At 42.4% G+C, this 20,316-nt stretch overlaps 1 protein-coding gene across 1 annotated transcript in view; it reads right to left on the minus strand.

Annotated features, from left to right (window-relative positions):
• Positions 1-1,857: 1,857 nt before the first annotated feature.
• Positions 1,858-20,316, minus strand: part of stau2 (staufen double-stranded RNA binding protein 2) — a 73,017-nt gene continuing 54,558 nt past the window's right edge. The window contains 2 exon segments of the mRNA XM_066670020.1: positions 1,858-4,042; positions 5,282-5,370. Of these exon segments, the coding sequence (XP_066526117.1) occupies positions 3,949-4,042; positions 5,282-5,370 (183 nt within the window). The 3' untranslated portion in view covers positions 1,858-3,948.

The raw sequence follows: 20,316 nt of genomic DNA on the forward strand, positions 1-20,316 counted from the left end.
TGAAATACCCTGTGGGAACTTTATGTCTGGTTGCTTTGGTTGTTTATGGGAACGCTGGATGTGCACAGTGCACTATATAGGGTGTAGGGATTAAGTGAACAAAGTGAGCCATTTCAGACACACCCCTGCTGTTTTTAATGAGGCTCAGAACCCAGAGCACTGTCCATCGTCCAGTCAGGCATGACTAATCGATCTGACCGCAGATTAGCTTTAATACAAGGAGAAGAAAAGAGAAAAGAACAGAGGAGAAAGCGAGAGGAAGAGAGTCGTCCTGACAACTCTATTCCTCTGCAGCACATGGTCATCCCTCGCTCCTGCCGTCCTCAAAAAGGAGAGAGAGGACATAGAGGGAATAATTAGGATTCTTTAAAAGATGTTTTAGTGAAAAAGTGAAGAAAAACAGGGTTTGTTTAGAGACACTGAAGACCCCGACGCTGACAACGTTCACAAAAACAACGTCTGGATCTCACAACCCTTCACAGCCAAAACCATCAGTAACCAACAGCGGACAAATAAAAACCAGCGCAGCCTCTTTCCCCCTGCCCCGGCTTTCAGGTCCTCGTCCATGACACATCACTGTTTCTGGGATTAAACCCCACCAACACCCACATCTCACTTCAACACCTTCACCTTCCCACCCCTTCATTCCTCAGATATAAACATGACTTTAAAATATTCATGAGCTTTCTTCTGATGGTTTAACACCTGAACTTTATCTGAGAGAAACCTGCAAGAAATCACATCTTACAGAGTGAAATCATCTGAAACCCAGTGGATCTCTCTGATGCTCCTCGTTCTGAGCTTGATGTGAGAAGATTAAAATATTAAACCTGTTTTCCAACATGTTTCAGGCAGTTTCGGTGGTTTTAAGTGGTATATTCCAGAGAGAAATAACTATATTCTATCAGCAGAGCATTTGACTTGTGAATGACTTTGCTTTTTCAATGAAATTATGTTCTGTCCAGAGGAATATGACACTTTCACTTTGGAAACTGGTTTCAAAAGTCGTGAGATTTCCTCACAGTGATCTCAGACCAAGGGACATCAGAGAGATTTCAGCTGATTTCCGTCAGTAAGAGCTCTACATTTCCAGTCACTAACTTTGGAAGATGATGATGGTGAAGAAGGTGTGAGTGAAGTGTGAAGTCATTACGGTTGTTAAGAGGTTTTAGCACAGCTCCATATGCTGCAGCAGAGCGTCCCGCTGGGTTTAATTCACACCGTGTGGTGGCAGAAAAACACGAGGACAGTTTGGCGACAGAGGCGTGAACTCCGGCCCGAGTTACAGGACAAACAAGGACTTCTTTTACGTGTTTTGTTTGTTTTTGGGTCTTTTTCTTTTTTAAAAGACTGGTGTGAAACTTTAACCTTTGATTCTACAGGAACATTATTTATACCCCGAGACCTAATTATAAAATCACTTCTTTCAGTCCTTTCAGTTTGGAACAGTTTTTAAAAAGCACAAAATATAGAATAGAAACTTAATAATAATTTACAAAGCAGAGGAATACACAACAACAAGCTTTCACTGAACCTCCAGACATTTACAAAAATAGGCTAAAATAATAATAATCTAAAATTTGTATTTTCGGGAAGAAATAAAAGGACAATTGGAAAGAATTCTCAGGTTTTTTCTTTTATAAAATGATTTTCTCAGTAACGCTCAAATGATGCCATGGTGAAGAAGAGTTTTTAAAAGAGGTAGTTTTTTGGACAAAAAAAACCCCAACACTGTTATTGATCAATGTAGGTCACATTAATGCTGATACACTGATATATCGGTCCACCCCGGATGTACTCATGACAATATTAAAAATGAAGGGAAATAAAGACGAGCACTCGGAGGAGTTTAACATGAACTGATGTGATTTTACTGCATTTTAAGAAAATGAAACTTTAATCACACGGTGCATTCACCCACACAGAGAGAAACACCCTCCTTTAAAGATAAACAAGATTCAAGTAAATAAATTTTTCATCACTGGGGACGAGTCGATTCAGAAAGAAAGGCTTTTATTCTGGCGTTGGAAAAAAAACGACAGAGGAAGCATCTCTTTTCAAACACTCCTCCCTTTTCACTATGAAAAAAAAAACACGTCCTGAGAGTGGAGCCCCCTTAACCTCGAGAAGCGTCTGAAATCTCAATGTGTTTATATTTATTTGATTTATAGACATTTTTAAAGTTTTAAAGCTGAAACTCTCTTTCTCTGATCCAAGGACCAAGTCTTAAAGGTGCAATCATTCACGTTCGCAGAGTCTCCTCCGTGGTATGAAGCAGCAGTTATACTGACACCTAATGGAGAACTAGATGTATCAAACATTTGGTACTGAAACATATTTCAAACATGGCTACCCCACGCAAGTGACCCACTCCATAGGGCATAAACATGTTCATTCAGTCGCAATAAAGAAACAGCTTGATTCTTCACCTCATGTGAGGTGCACTTTATAGAAATAATGTAAAATAAATAATAAATAACCACTTTCATAAACATGGATGTGTGAAACTGCACCTTTAAAGTGAGGAAAAATGACCGGCAACATTAAGCGACGTTTATTATTCCTGATGAATTTGCTTAAAACAAGTAGAAATGTCTAGAAACATATAAATAATTGTACAATATTCCTACAACACGAGAGAAATATCAGATGTATTTAATTGTAGATGAGGTTTAGGAGCATTTCACTCACAGAGACGTGTTTTTTTCTGTAGTGTGTTTAAATGCAGTTATTAAAAGCACTCAGTTGATGCATTAGGGCAAAACAACACACAACACGGTGTAGATGTGTTGGACAAAACTGTGAGGAGAAGAACCAGAGAAACAGAATTAGCAGAAACAAGGTTATCTTTCAGAGTATTTCGGGTTTTCATGATTTTCTTTTGTGTCTCTGTGAATTTAGGAGGTTCCTCTCCAACAAGAATGACACTTAAATCTCTGACTAAAAAAAAAACAAAAAACAAAAGAAGTCTAAAACGCTAAAAATCCTTGGGTTAATTCTGCTTCTATGGTGCATGGTTTTTAGAGGGAAGCCTCCAGCTCTCTGCACTGGGGTCACTTTTAAATTTACCTTAAAAGCTGCTACACTTTGTTTTGTTTAGTTTTTTTTTTTTTAATTTATTTATTCTTATTATTTTTTATACATATTATTTTTTCTAACATCAGTTTTATCCTTTATTTTTTCTTTATTTATGTCTTCTGCGTATGATACTCTGCGAAAGTCGTACACATCCAGAGAGAGAGAGAGAGAGAGAAAAACGAACGCTTTAATGTCGGCGTAGAAGGTAAAAGCTGGGTGACTAATTATATGAAGACAACAACTACAACTTTCACAGCACTGCCATTGGTTAATCTGTAAAATACTCAAGCACTGTTATTATTCATAGATGAGAAGAAAAAACTTAAAGTAAATATTTAAGTAAACAAAATAACCCCTCCCTGACCCTCCCAAAAATAAACAAAAAAACAAAAACAATCTACGGAGGCTTTTGTAATGAAACTTTTCTTTTTTAAACCGATGGCACACCTCTTTTCAAAAATGAAAAAATAAAATAAAAAACCCAAACAGCTAGAGATCAGGGAAATGCTCTACAGTCACGTAACTCTCTTTCTTTTGTTTTTTTTTTTGTTTGTTTTTGTGTTTTTTTTAGTTCAACAGTACCATGCATTAACTCATTAACTTGTTAAAGTCATATTTAAGTCATTATCTGGTCCGTTTTTCTCTTTTTATCATGTGTTTTTCTCATTTTCTTGCTTGTTTCTTTTCATAGTTAATTTCTCGGCGCTAAATAAAGTGTTAAGATAGTGTTGTCTTCACATAGACGGAAAGAAAGCTTGTTTTAATCCGTTAAATCCTCTAAATCCGTGCGTTTGTGTTTCTCCGGGACACATCCACCCGATTGCATGTTGATGGAGGGAAGGATACAGCGCCATGGGAAACGGTGTCCTTCTAAACCACGGCGCTTGGATCCTTACAGTCCTGAGCGCTGGTGCCTGAGTTAGTCTGTTTACTGTCCGTCCTCTCAGCCAGCAGCTTTGCTTGTCTAAACAAACAAACAAACAAACAAACAAACATTTACTGTCTTACTGTGATTGTGTGTATATTTATATATGATTTATATTCCCTCACCTAATGAATGGGCGGGGCTAAACTGCCACAGGCGATATGGGCAGGTGTTAACTGCTGGAGGCTGATTGGGCGGGGCGAAAATGTTGTAGGCCGCATGGACAGGTCTAAATGGTCTAAGCTGAATGAGTGGGGCTAAACTTGCTTGGGCGGAAAGGGTGGAGCTAAACTGCTGTAGACTGACTGGGCGTGACTAAACTGTTTCAGGCTGAATGGGTCGTGCTAAATTGATTTAGCCTGATTGGGCAGGGCTAAACTGATTTAGGCTGATTGGGCGGGGCTAAACTGATTTAGGCTGATTGGGCGGGGCTAAACTGATTTAGGCTGATTGGGTGGGGCTAAACTCCTGCATGCTGAATGGACGGGGCTCATGTTTGGGATGTTAGCCAAGTTTGTGTGTGTTAAACCAGACACCTGAGCATTTGGATCTGATCTGGGCTCTTTAACTGAGAAGAGGATGATGGAGATGAAGAAACGAGGGATGGCTCAGAGCAGGATAAAGGTGAAGGATTTCTCACAGGGTTTATCCTCCTTCATCTAAATGTGTTTTTTTTTTCTCTCTTTGTCTGAATATTTGTGCAGTCTCTGAAAGCGTAGCCCTCTGAACCCTCTCCCGCTGAGAAAATATTCTTCAACGGACAGAGAGATTTCCGCCTCACTTGCCCATCGTTTCCACTCTCTCACATTTCACTCTCCACCACACACTCATCAGATAAGATAAGGAAAAGGTTAGAGAGAGAGAGAGAGAAGAGGGGGTGGAGAGAGGAAAAAGAAAGAAAGAACAAGTTGGGGATAAAACGGGGATTAAGAGGAGAAAAAAATCACGTAAAGAAGATATAAAGACAGAAATAAAAAGAAAATTATAAATGGAGAGAAAGAACAATAATGGAAAAATGAGAAAAAAGCAAGGGAAAAATTAATCAGAGAGAAAGATGGACTGAAGGCAGGGGGAGAGAGAGAGAAAGAAAGAGAGATGGAGTGAAGGATGGGGAGCGGAAGAGAGAAAACAGAGAGAATGATGGGAAAGAACACGAGAAAAACAGCAAGGCCTTAAGCCTGGAGTCATAGCCAATAGGAGAAGAGCTGGACTGTAATCTGCCTGGATACCAGAGAGAAAATAATTCTGATTAGATGATATTCTTTCTGTCTCACTTACATTTCACACGATCCATTCTCCACTTTGATTGGTCCATCCACTGGGTCCAGTCCTTGTTCTGAAAGCTGTTTCAAGGCACTAAGAGCAGCCTGTGGACAAGAGAAAAAAGTGTGTTTTTAGTGTGTGAGTGTGTGTGTGTGTGTGTGTGTGTAGAACAGTTCAGAAAAAAATTGAAATTGGTGAGGTTAGTGGAACTGTGTTGTCTGGAGTGATGGGGTTCCTCTGGTGTGTGGAACTGTGTTCTCTGGAGTGATGGGGTTCCTCTGGTCTGTGGAACAGTGGAACTGTGTTCTCTGGAGTGATGGAGTTCCTCTGGTGTGTGGAATAGTGGAACTGTGTTCTCTGGAGTGATGGGGTTCCTCTGGTGTGTGGAACAGTGGAACTGTGTTCTCTGAAGTGATGGATTTCCTCTGGTGTGTGGAACAGTGGAACTGTGTTCTCTGGAGTGATGGGGTTCCTCTGGTGTGTGGAACAGTGGAACTGTGTTCTCTGGAGTGATGGGGTTCCTCTGGTGTGTGGAACATTGGAACTGTTTTCTCTGGAGTGATGGGGTTCCTCTGGTGTGTGGAACAGTGGAACTGTTCTCTGGAGTGATGGGGTTCCTCTGGTGTGTGGAATAGTGGAACTGTGTTCTCTGAAGTGATGGGGTTCCTCTGGTGTGTGGAACAGAGCAACTGTGTTCTCTGGAGTGATGGAGTTCCTCTGGTGTGTGGAACAGTGGAACTGTGTTCTCTGGAGTGATGGGGTTCCTCTGGTGTGTGGAACAGTGGAATTGTGTTCTCTGGAGTGATGGGGTTCCTCTGGTGTGTGGAACAGTGGAACTGTGTTCTCTGGAGTGATGGGGTTCCTCTGGGATGGGTTGGAGTGGTGAGTGTGAGCCAGAAAAAAAACCCCAAAATCAGCCCCTGACCCTTGCTGATTATGAGAATACAATGCCATCAAATCCTCACAGCTGTGTTCTCCAAACACCCAAATTCACAAAAACACAAACCTCTCTGTATCAGGACGTATACATAGTGTCTCATTTCAATATTTGTTTCTTTGTATCTTTGTTCTTTAAAGCTGCTGTATACATTGTGTGAATATTTTAAATCAGTGGACCAATAGAAACAGTCCAAATCGAATATAATTATTTACATCAGATCAGATAGAGATACTAATAAAGTTAATGAGGTGAAGACATGAGGAAATGATAGTAAATACATGTAAACCAATGGACAATTGAAACAAACACACACACACACACACACTTCTACATCACGAGTGGTGTAGAATACAGACATTCAACAGAGCATGTGAGAGAAAAGAAAAAAAGACAAAGAGGGGGAGGGGAAGAGAAAGATTTGGAGAGAGAAGGGAGGTAAACAGAGAGAGAGTATAAAAAGGAAAAAGAAGAAAGGATATGGACAGAGAGAAACAAACAGTTTAGACAAATTAATATATAGATGGTACAGTGAAATGTGATACACATGTCTCTTTATCTTTCTCTCTCTCTCGCTCTGTGTGTGTGTGTGTGTGTGTGTGTGTGTGTCCGTCCACCTGGTGAGTGTGTGATGTTTTCTGACGTGTCTCCAACACACTGCCAATGAAGACCAGATGTGTAGGAGGAGTGACCATGACATAAATCTCTCTCTCCCTCTCACACACACACACACAAACACACAGACACACAGACACACACACAACCTTACAGTACTTTAACGGCACCACTCCGTCCACTCAGGAATAAACATTAAAATGACTGATGATTTCACCAACTTACGACATCCACTAAACACAGACTCGGTGAAGTCCACCACAGACAGACTACAGCACTCCTGGGACTGGGGGAGAGTCTCCGGGGGACGTCAGCAGGGACATGTCTCACATGTTTCTCCAGTAATTAACCTCCTGTATCTGGACTGCTTTGAAATCACAGCAGGATGAGGGAGTCTCCAGTGTGTGAACACACCGCATTCAAATCATGGCAACTAAATTATGAGACGTACTCCAGTTTGGGCCGAAGTGAGGTTCCACAGTTAATATTTTCAGAAGAGATAACACCCCCATCCCACCCAGGAATGTACGGAGTGGACGACCGAGTAAATGTCTGACTGACCCATCCAAAGCATTCATGTATTGTTTTTTGTGATTACGTAGTGTCTCTGACTGATCTGTGCTCTAAATACAGCTAGTCGCACTGTCAATAATCTTTATTTTCCAAGGTGAAGGGACATCTGCCTGGAAAATAACAGAGATCTGAATGCAGACAGCACTGAAAAGATCAGAGCTCTGAGTGTGGTAAAAAAACAGTAGGCAATTCAGCCTATAGTTTTCTCAGAGGAGGAGGGAGACAAAAATAGACAATCTGGAAAATCTGGATGGAAATAAAATCACAGAGGAACTCCTGTATCCCATGGACAATACGTCCTGACACATCTGGATGAAGTCCATGCAGGAGTCAAGACAAACAGTCGTCCATCAGAGTCCAGTCGGGTTATTTTTGCTCAGATAGAGGCGGCGTGGGGCTGAGTGAGATGTACACACAGGTGAAGAGTGTTTGGTTTGGAGCCAAGGTGTGGAAGTGTGTGGAGATAACACTGTGCTCTTAGTGAAGTCATTAAACGACAAAATGGATCTATCTCAGTCGCAAACTGCTCTGAGATATTCACTCAACACCCCCCCCCACACACACTGCTTCAAAGACGAGTAAAGTCATGAGAGACAACTTAAAAAGGAAACTAGAGACGAAATAGAGACAATAAAGAGCAACTAAAAATGGTCAAAAACAAACAAAAGACGGTTAACCACCAATTAAAGAAAAGTTAAAGACAAACAGGTGAATGCTATTAAAAACTAAGAATTAAAGATGACTAAAGACAAATAAACATAGCAAATAAAACAAAAAATATTAAAGACCAATTAAATATAAGTAATAATATAAAAGAAAAAAAAATAGACAGTAAAATGAAACCATTAAAAAAACAATTACCGGCCATTTGGTGCCTCCCCTGATAAAGAAATGAGAGAGAGAGAGAGAGAGAATGAGGAATGTGACTAAAGGCCGAGAGGATGAGGAAAAGCTAATTTTTCTGTTTCAGTTTAATGGCTTTTCTGATTGTGTCCTCATTTCCTTCACTAAACAGCAGCTCTCTTCAAGAGAGGGACAGTGGTGTGTGTGTGTGTGTGTGATGGACAGATACGAAGGGGAGGCCACCATCCTCCAGAAACATGGACATCTTCAAACCGACAGTTTATCACTCGTTAAAACGAGAGGGGGTGGTGAGAGAGAGATTAAGACATCCACTTGTCCAAAGAGCTCTATGTGGAGTAATGATGATGATGATGATGATGAGGAACAGTGGACATCTGTCGCTAAGTGTCCTGCATGTCCCTCTCCACCAGGGACTGAGTTTAAACTATGGTCAGACATCAGCCGTGTGTCCCCCACCGTCTACTGTCCTCACTTTCTGTGAGGGGCTTTTAGAGGAGGACGTCTGGTTCCATTCACCTCCACTGTCCACTGGACTCTAGGAGTTTTACTAGAAACAGAACTCTCCCCATCACTGTTTACCTCTCACTCTTTGGATTATGGAGGAACTGTTTTCTCCACATCTGAAAAATACAGAATCATCTCAGTCCATCAAAAGGTTCTACCATCGCGAGTTACCACCTTTAGAGCTCCGTCTGTAAGAGAGGAGGTGCCCCCGGTCCTAAGTCATCGCTTTCTTCTCCTGCTGCTCTTTGATGTTTTCTGTTTTTAAGGTGGAGACGGCGGGACGTTAGCGCTCCATTAGTTCCCAAACTCCTCCGACAAGGAGCTGCATCTTTGGCTCAACTATAAACAGCCCAGAGGTCTACAACACAATCAAACACTCTGCAGGTGCACGCACACACACACACACACACACGCACACACACACACAGTCTCTCTCCCCCCACAGTGTCACTGAGGCCAAAAACCAAATCCTGCTGTTTTCACTATTACTCAACTTCAGCGACATCAAAAGAACGTAAACAGCTCTTCAAAGACTGACGTCATCACCTAAGACCTGAGAACAAGGGGATTTAAATATTTACCGTTCATCTCCAAATGAAAAATGGACAAATGAGACCACATCTGTGACCACAGGGAATGCAACCAACCTCTAAAACTGAGCTGCCGAGGAAAATGAGGAAAGAACAGAAGAGGTGAGGAATGTGACGAGTGGACACTGGACACAGAGGGAGCTGATACTGAATTTTGTTGTGATGTTATTTTCTGAACACAGCGCTGCATTTTTCAGACACAACGTCGGAACTACAGCGTACAAAAACACAGCGTGGAAAACAAACCTGCAGTTCTGAGTGTTTCAGTGTCCCACTCATGAGCGCAGGTGCGAAACTCAAGTTCAGAGAGAACTGCGGCCTGCCTTCACCAGAAGATAAAGCAGAGGTGAGTTTATCTGACAGTCAACAGCACAGTACAACCAGACAAACACGGACATGAGCCCGCCCCCAATCTTTTAAACCACGCCCCCATTCCAAACCTGGAACAGAGGCGAACTCAGAGTGACGACAGGTATCAAATTGAGACGGAATAAAACACAGGAGGATTAACAACCAGAGCAGGACATTACGAAAAACGAGTCGCAGTTCTGCTCTCTACTCTCATGCATTTTACATCTGCACTCGCAAGTCTCACGTCTAATTACACACACCAAAAATTCACATTTACAGGTTTATACATCTTTCACCTTGTGTTACCGCTTGCTCTTATTTTGACACTGTTGTGAAATTATAGACTTAATTTAACTACAGACAATTGAACAACTGTAAATAGTTAATTGAACACAGGACAAGCAATAATCAGAACCGGTGTATGGATCAGACACTGAACCGTTCTAGAGACAGACTCCACTTCATTCTCCATCATTAACGGCTGTTAAAATCAACATGGCTGAATGTGTGTGTTTAATGTGTAAAGCCTCGCTCAGTCTGAGTCTGAGTCAGAGTCAGAGTCAGAGTCCAAGTCTGGAAACAGGACATACCACAGCCCTGGCTCAATGAGCTGTGAAATCACACCAGAGGAGGAGGAGGAGCAGGAATTCCAGCTCTTATCAGCTTCAGCTCTCTCTCTCTCTTTCACACACACCCACACACACACCCACACCCACACACACACACTTATCTGAGGTTATAAGCAGGTGTGAGGGGGAACCTGAGAAATGCAAACATTCTACAAGTGTTTGCATTGGGGGTTTGATGAGGGTCTTAAACAAAGATCACTTCAGCTGATGCCCATATAAGGAGCTATGGGTGTGGCTGGATGCCTTTATACGGCATTGTGAGTGTGGCTGCATGTCCACATAAGGAGCTGTGGGTGTGTCTATGTCCATATAAGAAGCTGTGGGCATGTCTGTATGTCCATATAAGAAGCTGTGGGTGTGTCTATGTCCATATAAGGAGCTATGGGTGTGGCTGGATGCCTTTATAGGGCATTGTGAGTGTGGCTGCATGTCCACATAAGGAGCTGTGGGTGTGTCTATGTCCATATAAGAAGCTGTGGGCATGTCTGTATGTCCATATAAGAAGCTGTGGGTGTGTCTATGTCCATATAAGGAGCTGTGTATGTGTCTATGTCCATATAAGGAGCTGTGGGTGTGTCTATATCATATAAGGAGCTGTGGGTTTGTCTATGTCCACATAAGGAGCTGTGGGTGTGTCTATATCATATAAGGAGCTGTGGGTTTGTCTATGTCCACATAAGGAGCTGTGGGTGTGTCTATATCATATAAGGAGCTGTGGGTTTGTCTATGTCCACATAAGGAGCTGTGGGTGTGTCTATATCCATATAAGAAGCTGTGGGTGTGTTTATGTCCACATAAGGAGCTGTGGGTGTGTTTATGTCCATATAAGAAGCTGTGGGCGTGTCTGTATGTCCATATACAGAGCAGTGGGTGTATCTGTATGTCCATATAAGGAGCTCTTGGTGTGGCTGGATGCCTTTATACGGCATTGTGAGTGTGGCTGCATGTCCACATAAGGATCTGTGGGTGTGTCTATGTCCATATAGGGTGCTGTGGGTGTGTCTATGTCCAAATAAGAAGCTGTGGGTGTGTATTTGTCCGCATAAGGAGTTGTGGGTGTGTCTGTATGTCCATAAACAGAGCTGTGGGTGAGTCTGTATGTACATATAAGGAGCTGCTGGTGTGTCTATTTCCACATAACGAGCTGTGGGCGTGTCTGTATGTCCATATAAGAAGCTGTGAGCACGTCTATATGTCCATATACAGAGCTGTGGGTGTGTCTGTATGTCCATATAAGGAGCTCTTGGTGTGGCTGAATGCCGATATACGACATTGTGGGTGTGGCTGTGTGTCCACATAAGGAGCTGTGGATGTGGTTGCACATCTATATAAGGATTCGTGGATGTGCCTGGATATCTGAAAGTCCTTATAAGGGCGTAACACTCTCCACAGACTGAGCACATCATTTCCCTAACGTTAAACATCATCTGAATCTGCTTTGATTCAGTGTCCATGAGCACTGCTCATTGCCACTGTTTTACAGTGCTCCCATAATCCCACGGTCACCACGGCAATGAGACCAGAAAGGAAATAGGCCTCCACTCTCTGTAATGTAAACACCCTGTATCCAGCCAGGTGAGGAATTACTTTCATTAAACCAAAAGAATAAGGACCTGGCGCCTGCGAGTATCTTCCACTGCGGGACACACACTTCCTGCTGCCACAGGACAGCAGTTCCCACACACACACAGCTTCAGCTAGAAAACTATAATCAAAGCATAGAACTCAGCACAATGTGGGGGTTTGTTGGCTGACGACATGAAAGAATTCACTTTTACAGTGTTCTCCTCCAAGCGTGCTGAGTTGATGTAACAGATTCAGCATTTGGTGTTCTCCTGTGAGGGAGTTGAGTGTCAGTCTGTAAAGGTTTGGTGGAGCTTCATGCGTCTCATTTAGAATGTGCTAGAGTTTTAGTGAGGAAATAAGGTTTTGTAAGTGCTCCTGAAAAAGGCACAGGACCTCTCTCTCTCTCTCTCTCTGTATTTACTGGTGTTTACTTTGTCTGGATCTCAGACGATTGATTAAACCCAGAACACTGATTTAGAGAAGCTCCCGTCGTGTGCAAGAGCAGAACGCACCATCTGCCTTCACACCGCAGGCTTCACTAATCAAAATTCCAGATATCTGAGAGTCCGAGGAGCTCGGGTCAGGAGCGAGCGAAAAAAAGGTCCCCAGAGACAGAGACTCGCTGACATGGGAAGTCATAAATTAGAGGAGAAATGCAAAGGCATGCCACGAGTCATTTAGAGCACAGAAACACAGCCTTATCTGCCTCATCTGTTGCAGGGAAGAGTAGAATAACACTTCACTGCTCAGTTCTGGAGAACAGCCTTTGGCTTCACCAAGCTGTGCAGAAATAAACATTCAGAATACGTTCAAAAACGGACACAACCTTTAAACGCTACTGAAAATTACCATCAGAGAGAGAAATGAATTTGGGTGTGCTTCATCCCAGTCAGCTTCATCAGCCTCAGAACACAACAGAACACTTTACTCTCAGGTTTGGAGCTTAAACAGCAGAATAATACATTGTCCTAATATTAATAAATCAATAAAACTGTCAGAAAACCTACAGGAACATATCAAAGTCTTCAAATACACCTAATGGGGGAGAAAATGTGGATAAGTTAGGAATCTTTCACATCTGCTTTCTCTCTCTCTCCAAGAAAGAGGGGAGACGAGTGATAGTGCAAAAACACCACAACACTCTTCTATTAGTTCACATTTTCTAATATTTACTAATGCTCCATCCTGTTTCCACTCTAAGGTTCTTCCTCAAAGTATCGCAAAATTCATTACAAGCCGGATGTTTTAGTTTTAAGTTCTGAAAAAGCCTCAGATGAGAAATAAACAAACCCTCACAATCAAAACCTATTATAACGATCTTTATTCCCATTAAAGCCCATCAAACTGCATGAATTCCCTTCAGAAACACTTCAGAAGTCAGTATATTAAATCCTGAGCACTGAGAAACAGTGGACACACAGCATCTGATGAAAAGCAAAGACAGGAATCTCAGAAATGTCTGAATGAAGGATGCAGTAATTGAGTGGGAAACACAGCGATTAAGTGAATTGTTCTTTAACTGAACACATCTGGAGCTGTGCAGCACATCTGGACTCGTTCACATCATGAAATTACATTCTGCACATGTTCAGATTTAAAGATTACACACACACACACTTTACAGCCTCCATTAAGGGTGGAATAACTTTTTATAAAAATGCCTGCAGGTCTGTAACAGCAGATACATATCAGAGCACTCTCCAAAAAATACACTGCTGCTGACCAAGAGGGAATGCTATTATTATTGTTATTATTATTGTTGTTTGTGTGATATAGGCATCACAGCTGAAAATGTAATCATGTGTAAGTTTTTATGCTTTTAGGCAATGAGTACAAAGCTGCATTTTCAAATAAACGTTCAGCAAAATACAGTGAGCTCTAACAAAAAAGCACTTACAGGGAACTTTTTTTTTATTGTGGGGAAACACTGTTCTCTCTGGTTGTTTACATTCTGAATCTCTGCGTCTTTTAAGGTGTGTTTGAGGGGAACTTCTCTGTAGTGTTGTCACGATACCAAAACTATGGCTTTCGATCCGATACCTGCCTAAATATCTCGATACCAATACTGAAACTATACCATGGCAAAATCCTAAGACATCAGGAAAGGCAATGTACTTTCTCTACAAGCTGAGAGCGGTCGGCAAAATCGCTGCTATCTGCTTGTTCAATGTGATGCCGTTTCACCATTTGCCTTCTGCCCCATGTCATACATTCATAAGACGTGTTTACTGTTTGAATAAAGCTGAATGCCTCAATCTTTTATGTGATCTCAATTCGGGAGTTCAGAAAAAGGAATAAACTGAACATAAAAAAAAGCAAATGTGTCTTTGGCAGCACTTTTTGCACATTCACAGCTCATTCTGATCTGTGTGAGCTGCCTTGCGGACCGACTGTGCTGCTCCGTCTCTGAAGCAGACGAGCCGCGATGAGTCCATTTAGTTTTGTAGCACGGTAACACAGTTTTAGCCATCTCCCGAATTTGGAGACCTTTCCACCGAAAGTGATCTGAAACAGCAAAAAATAAGTCAATATTACCCACCTATGCAACAGGAACAGAGCAACATTTCTCACAGCTTCCATGCTGTGAGCAGAGAGAGAGAAAGCCTAGCATACCAGACCAAGACACTTTGTTTTTTTCCCCAATTTACAGATACTGGAGCTTCGTAAACACATCAGAGCGGTTTCCAGCGTTTTTTTTTATTAAAATCGTGACTGTCGCCTTAAGGGCAGAAAAAGTTGATTAAAACCGAATCATAGACCAGAGTAAGACCTAAATACACAAACTTCCATAAAATTCCACACAGTCCATACATTTTGGCAGCAACTCTGAGCAATTATATAAAATCACAATAACTTCCCACCTTCTCCAAAGCGTGACCTGCTTCCTCTCCTCTGTAAACATGACACAACCGTAATTACAAAATGCTTAAGAGGTTGTGTGGGGATCTCTACTGTGGACACTGACATCACCGTCCATGAGGAAAAAAGGCCATGGTGGAAGAGGATTCCCTTCCGTTCAGCCCTGAGGCATTGATCTCCCACTCAAACCTATCTCTCTATCTCTGTCCATCTCTCCTCCATACACACTCCCTCGGAGCGAGCAGTGTGTGGAACTCTGTTCCCTGCCAATGTGATCTCAGCGCCTGGGGCTGTCCCTGTCTTGCTCTGGATGAGATCAGCTCATTAATGAATTGCTGATAAATGCTGACCCAATGCAAACGTCCGGCTGGTTATCTGAGCTCCTCTGGAAAAGACCTTTCACTCACGGCTAAAATCGCCATTCACTGTGAGGTATAATCACTTCCTGTCATTTGCATCAGTGAAAGCGGAGCGGATAAAACTGCATCAAGCAAAAACAACATTCACTTTAAGAGTTGAGGATAAATGGACCAATCAGACACAACGAGTGCAGAGAAACGAGCACTTAGTAAAATGAGAATGGAGAAGGAAGAGAACTGAGCAAAAACTTCTGCTCCTCATTCTTCACTGCTGTGTGCTCAGGGTCGGCGTGAACAGCACGCGGCTCATTATCATTTAAAGGAACAGGTGCAGAAAGCGGGCGTTCTGAACAGGGCTGTTTAGACAGAGGGAGAACACTGCTGTGGGGTTTGGGCTTGTGGGGTTTTGACCAAAGCAGGACACACACGTTTCATTAAGAACCAGAACTGTGTTCCACGGTGGAGAAGAGGGAGAAAATATGGAAATGCCATTGATCTGATACACTTCTGTACATTGTCTCAGCAGAGGACTGGCTTTGGTTGAACACTTACAGCTGTGGTTCATTCATTAATTTGTGTGTAATCACTTACCCTGTTCAGGGTGGGTCTGAAGCCTACCCAGAATCATTGGGCACAAAGCGGGAACACACCCTTGAGGGGGCGCCAGTACTTCACTGGGGGACACACACTTACCTACGGACACTTTTGAGCAGCCAATCCACCTACCAACGTGTGTTTTCTGACCGTGGGAGGAAACCGGAGCACCCAGAGGAAACCCACGTGGACACAGGGAGAACAGACCAAACCGAGACAGAGACACTACATACACCTACAGCTGTGGTGTTGAGGTTGGAGTATTTGTGCTGAGTTTAGAATTGATATATAATTTATGCTTATTTCCAGAAGTTTTTAATAATGTTTGATGCTTTTCTTATTTTGTTGTGCTCAGGAACCACAGACAGGAGTTTCTCACGGTTGTTTAGTGGACATCTGGCCGAAGGGTGGCAATTTCTTTCCTGTTCTTTTTGCGTGCCAATGAAATGACTGACATTTGTGTGTAATTGGCTTGATCTGCTGAGGCCTGTTATTGCTCTGAGTCTGAGATTGTGACGTAAAACACACTGCGGCTCAAGAGGGATCGCTTTACAAAAACACCGCTGTGTTCCCGAGAAGTCTTAACACAAAGGTTTTAATCTCCTGACAGAGCACGGGAGGCGCACACGGCGCAGGAAGTGGCGTGTTCTGCTGTAAATGAGCTGCAGAGGCCACAGCATCAAGTCTTTCCCAAAAACAACACAAACAGAAAGACAGACAAACAGATATAGTCCAAAAAAAAAAAAAAAACAGTTGCTAATGCCCCCTGAAGTGGAGAATTCTTTTTATATTAATTTTTATTATCTCCTGTGAGCTACACAAAATACACAAAAGTAAAAATAAATCAGTTTTATGATGGTTCTCTGCTCTTTGAAGTTGAAAATGACTGACTGCATCTTTAAATTACTCTGCTCCAAGTGTGTTATTGGTGTTTAACACTGGGAAGGGTGTAAAACGCTGTCTGACTCCTGGATCTCTCCAGTTTCAGGATTTTGCTTCTCATATACAGCTACAGTCTACAAGCTGTGAAAAAAAATAGTATTAAATTCAGCTTCTTTAAAGGTGCCATATTCTCCCTCTTCTCTACAGTGGAACACAGTTCTGTTTCTTAAAGAATCATCAGTGGCCTGCTTTGGCCCAGACCCCACAGCAGTGTTCTCCCCCTGTGTAAACAGCCCTGTTCAGAATGCCCGCTTTCAGCACCTGTTCCTTTAAATGATAATGAGACACTCGCTGTTTACCCCGACCCTGAGCGCACAGCAGTGAGGAGCGAGGAGCAGAGGCTCTGGTTTTAGCCGTTTTTACTCAGTTCTCTTTCTTCTCCGTTCTTGTTTTCTCTGTTTTTATTCAGTGCTCTTATTTCTCTGTGCTCATTGTGTCTGTTTTGCTGCATTTAACCTTGTGTTTGCGCTCTCATATAAACATGGGCCCTGCGCTGTAATTGGACAGACTCAGAAGAGGGGGCGGGGCAATTCTAAAGTCTATGCACTTGATGTCAGAAGCGGAGCAGAATCAGAGTGGCTCGTGTTATCCTGTGTTTTTGAATGTTTTCAAATGCAGCACACAGAAAACTGACTGGGTGGTCTTGTTTCACAGTGTGTGGGTTGGTGTCCTCCACATACACACATTAATGTGAACATGCAGCGAACAAGGGAGTTTTCATAATATGTCCCCAGTATTTGGTCAACTGCTAGAAAGTTACATTAGTAAGGTTAGTGTTCAGGGAAAACATCCTCTTCTTTGTTCTGACTCTAGTGTTAAATACGGCCATATCTGCCTCTGCATTGTCACCTTCGCTGTGAAAACACAATCCAATGTTAATGAAGTGCCCTGTGCTGGTGTGAACGGGGCAGAGCCCAACAGGAAGGAGGTGTTGTGTAATTATGGAAATGGCTGAAGCATTAATTATGTAAATGAGAAGAGCAGAGGCAGGAAACGTAAGCAGCTTAACCCTGGAAATGTGGTGCAGTGTAGTCTGCTGATGTACGTCTAGAGTAAATATCGAAACAAGTTTAAACTCATACAAATAATCACAGATACTGCACTGTAACCAAGGAAATCACAGTATTGTAACCATGGAAATGGAGGTTAATGTAACCATGATAAAACTGGGTGTGGTGGGGTGTATTGTAACCATGGAAACAGGGGTTAGTGTAACTATGGAAATGGTGTTAGTGTAACTATGGAAAAGGGCAGAGTGTGAGGTACTGTGACCATGGAAACAAGGGGGTTAGTTGAACCATGGAAAACGGGGTAGGGGTGGTGTAGTGTTACAATGGAAACGGGTTAGTGTTACCATGGAAACTGTTAGTGTAATCATGGAAATGGGTGGAGTGTGGTATAGTGTAACCATGGAAACAGTACATAATGTATCTATGGAAATGGGTGTAACATATCCACAGATGTGTGCGTATCAGTGACATAGTTCTGCTTAGAAAAGAGCTGTGTGAAAAATCTGCAGCAAATCACTGATCTGGGACCAGGGGGTCTGAGTTAAATGAATAATTTTAGCCTTTTACACAGTCCTCACCCAGCACTAAGCCACGTGTGTGAACTAAGAAATCTGGTCAGCGGTGAAAGCGTAAAACCCGTCAAGCCTTCTCTCGCTCCTGACTTTATGGATTAATGGATTCTCTGTGGTTTTGTGGTTTGTGAGTTTACGGCTCTTCTTGTGTTTTTTTACAGCGTGGCGAACAGACAGTAAACACTAGGCGACAAGATTTAACACACGATTAGGACAGAGCTAATTAGCCTGCGGTCAGTAAAAGCGAGAGGAGGGTCGTAAACAGGGTCCGGCTTTTACAGCTGGGGCAGAGAAACGGAAAGAACAGATTTCACCCTCTCTCCTCTGCTCTTTTCCTCTTCTCTGGAGAAGAATCCTCCTTTCTTCTGCTGCCCGTATCAGAGGTCAGAGCACTGATGGACACCTCATGGCCTCCAGAACATTCCCTGGCTCTCAGACTTCATATAAATCAGTAGAAAGCCCTCACCCTGGGACACGGCTTCTCTTCTTTCAGAGAAACAGGTTTAGACACTTGCACACGGCATGAAAACGTGAGAAACAACTTGAAGCAAATGAAGAAACTGAGGCTGTTTTAGTTTTACAAATGAAAAACAAATGCTTATCAAATTTGGAAAACAAAAACACGCATAAGCACCACCAGAGCTCGACGTTCTACACAAAGGGACGCTTAAAGGGCACAAACTATAAGAAAACCCCTTGTTCTGGTCATGTTCACTTTAAAGCCCACCAACCAACACACTGTGAGCTGTCCAAGTCAGAAAAGATGGGATAAAATGAGCCAGCCGTGGCCTAAAGTTTAGAGAAGAGGGCTCAGGGCTGAAAGGTTGTTGGTTCAATTCCCACGACTGTCAGGAAAGTTAGGGGCGGTGGGAGTGAAGGAACAGCACTGTCCTCCTCCATCAGTCCACAGCTGAGGGGCCCTTGAGCAAGGCACCGAACCCACAACTGCTCCCCGGGCGCTGGGGATGGCTGCTCGCCGCTCTGGGTGTTTGTTCACAGCCCCTAGCGCACTAGTGTGTGTTTAACCCACAGATGGGTTAAATATGAAATACTCATTTTGCAGTAAGTCATACAAAGACAATTTATTACACTTTATTACATTTCAGTCTGCTCCACTTCTGACGTCAATTACAGAGACTTTAAAACTGCCCTGCCCCCTCATCAGAGGCTGTCCAATCACAGAGCTGGACCCCCGTTTATGTGACAGTGCAAAGATGAGGAAAACAGACAAGCTTGGAGAACCCTACCTTCTTCCATTTTACTTCCAATTAATTACAGCTCAGTGGAGCATCACAATGATTTTGAAGCTGTAAATTTAAGGTAAAAATATTAAATATATAAAGTATTAAAAACAGTAAAAATATTACCTATTGTTCCTTTAAGTGCTTTACACTATTAATAAACACTGAATAAGACACAGGGCTTTTATGTTAATGTGGAGTTAATGTTACTAGAAAAGTTTTCCTGCTCTTTTGTAAAAACCCTGTCAAGAGGTGTGATTTAAGGCGGTGTGTTTAGCCATTGGAGTAAACACTGCTCCTCTTATGGTTTGTGTGAATGCAGATTGCTCACAGATCGCGTGTGAAAGGCAGAGTGTAATTCTGCGTAATGAAATACAGAGCATTACTCTTCTCTCTGGTGAGATGAGGAAATAAGGAGGAAAAAAAAATATAATGAGTGAACAGGAAACTGCATCTGTTCTGTTTACTGACACTGCATGGATCCACGCTGGAGTTTTTAAGGACTTCAGGCACAAATCTCTGAAATCTGTATTCAATTTGTAGTCATTAAAGAATATATATATGAAATGATATTCCCAGAAGATATCGGTGAGGTTATCCACACTTGTTTAAAAAAATGGGAAAAGCCTAACAAAACAATGTATATTTGTTTAAAAATAAAAAAAAAATACACAGACTCATAACATCCGCGCAAGACTCTGGCGTCTCCCCAAAACCACCCCATGCAGATAAACACTTAAACTTTCATCTCTGAGAGAGAGAGAGGAGAACATCCTGAGACCACACAGCTGTCCTCGTCCATCCTTCTTTCCACTGTGCGAGGAACAGGCCAACAACGTGGGTC

This window comes from Hoplias malabaricus, chromosome 1 (genome assembly GCF_029633855.1).
Source record: "Hoplias malabaricus isolate fHopMal1 chromosome 1, fHopMal1.hap1, whole genome shotgun sequence".
Taxonomy (NCBI): domain Eukaryota; kingdom Metazoa; phylum Chordata; class Actinopteri; order Characiformes; family Erythrinidae; genus Hoplias; species Hoplias malabaricus.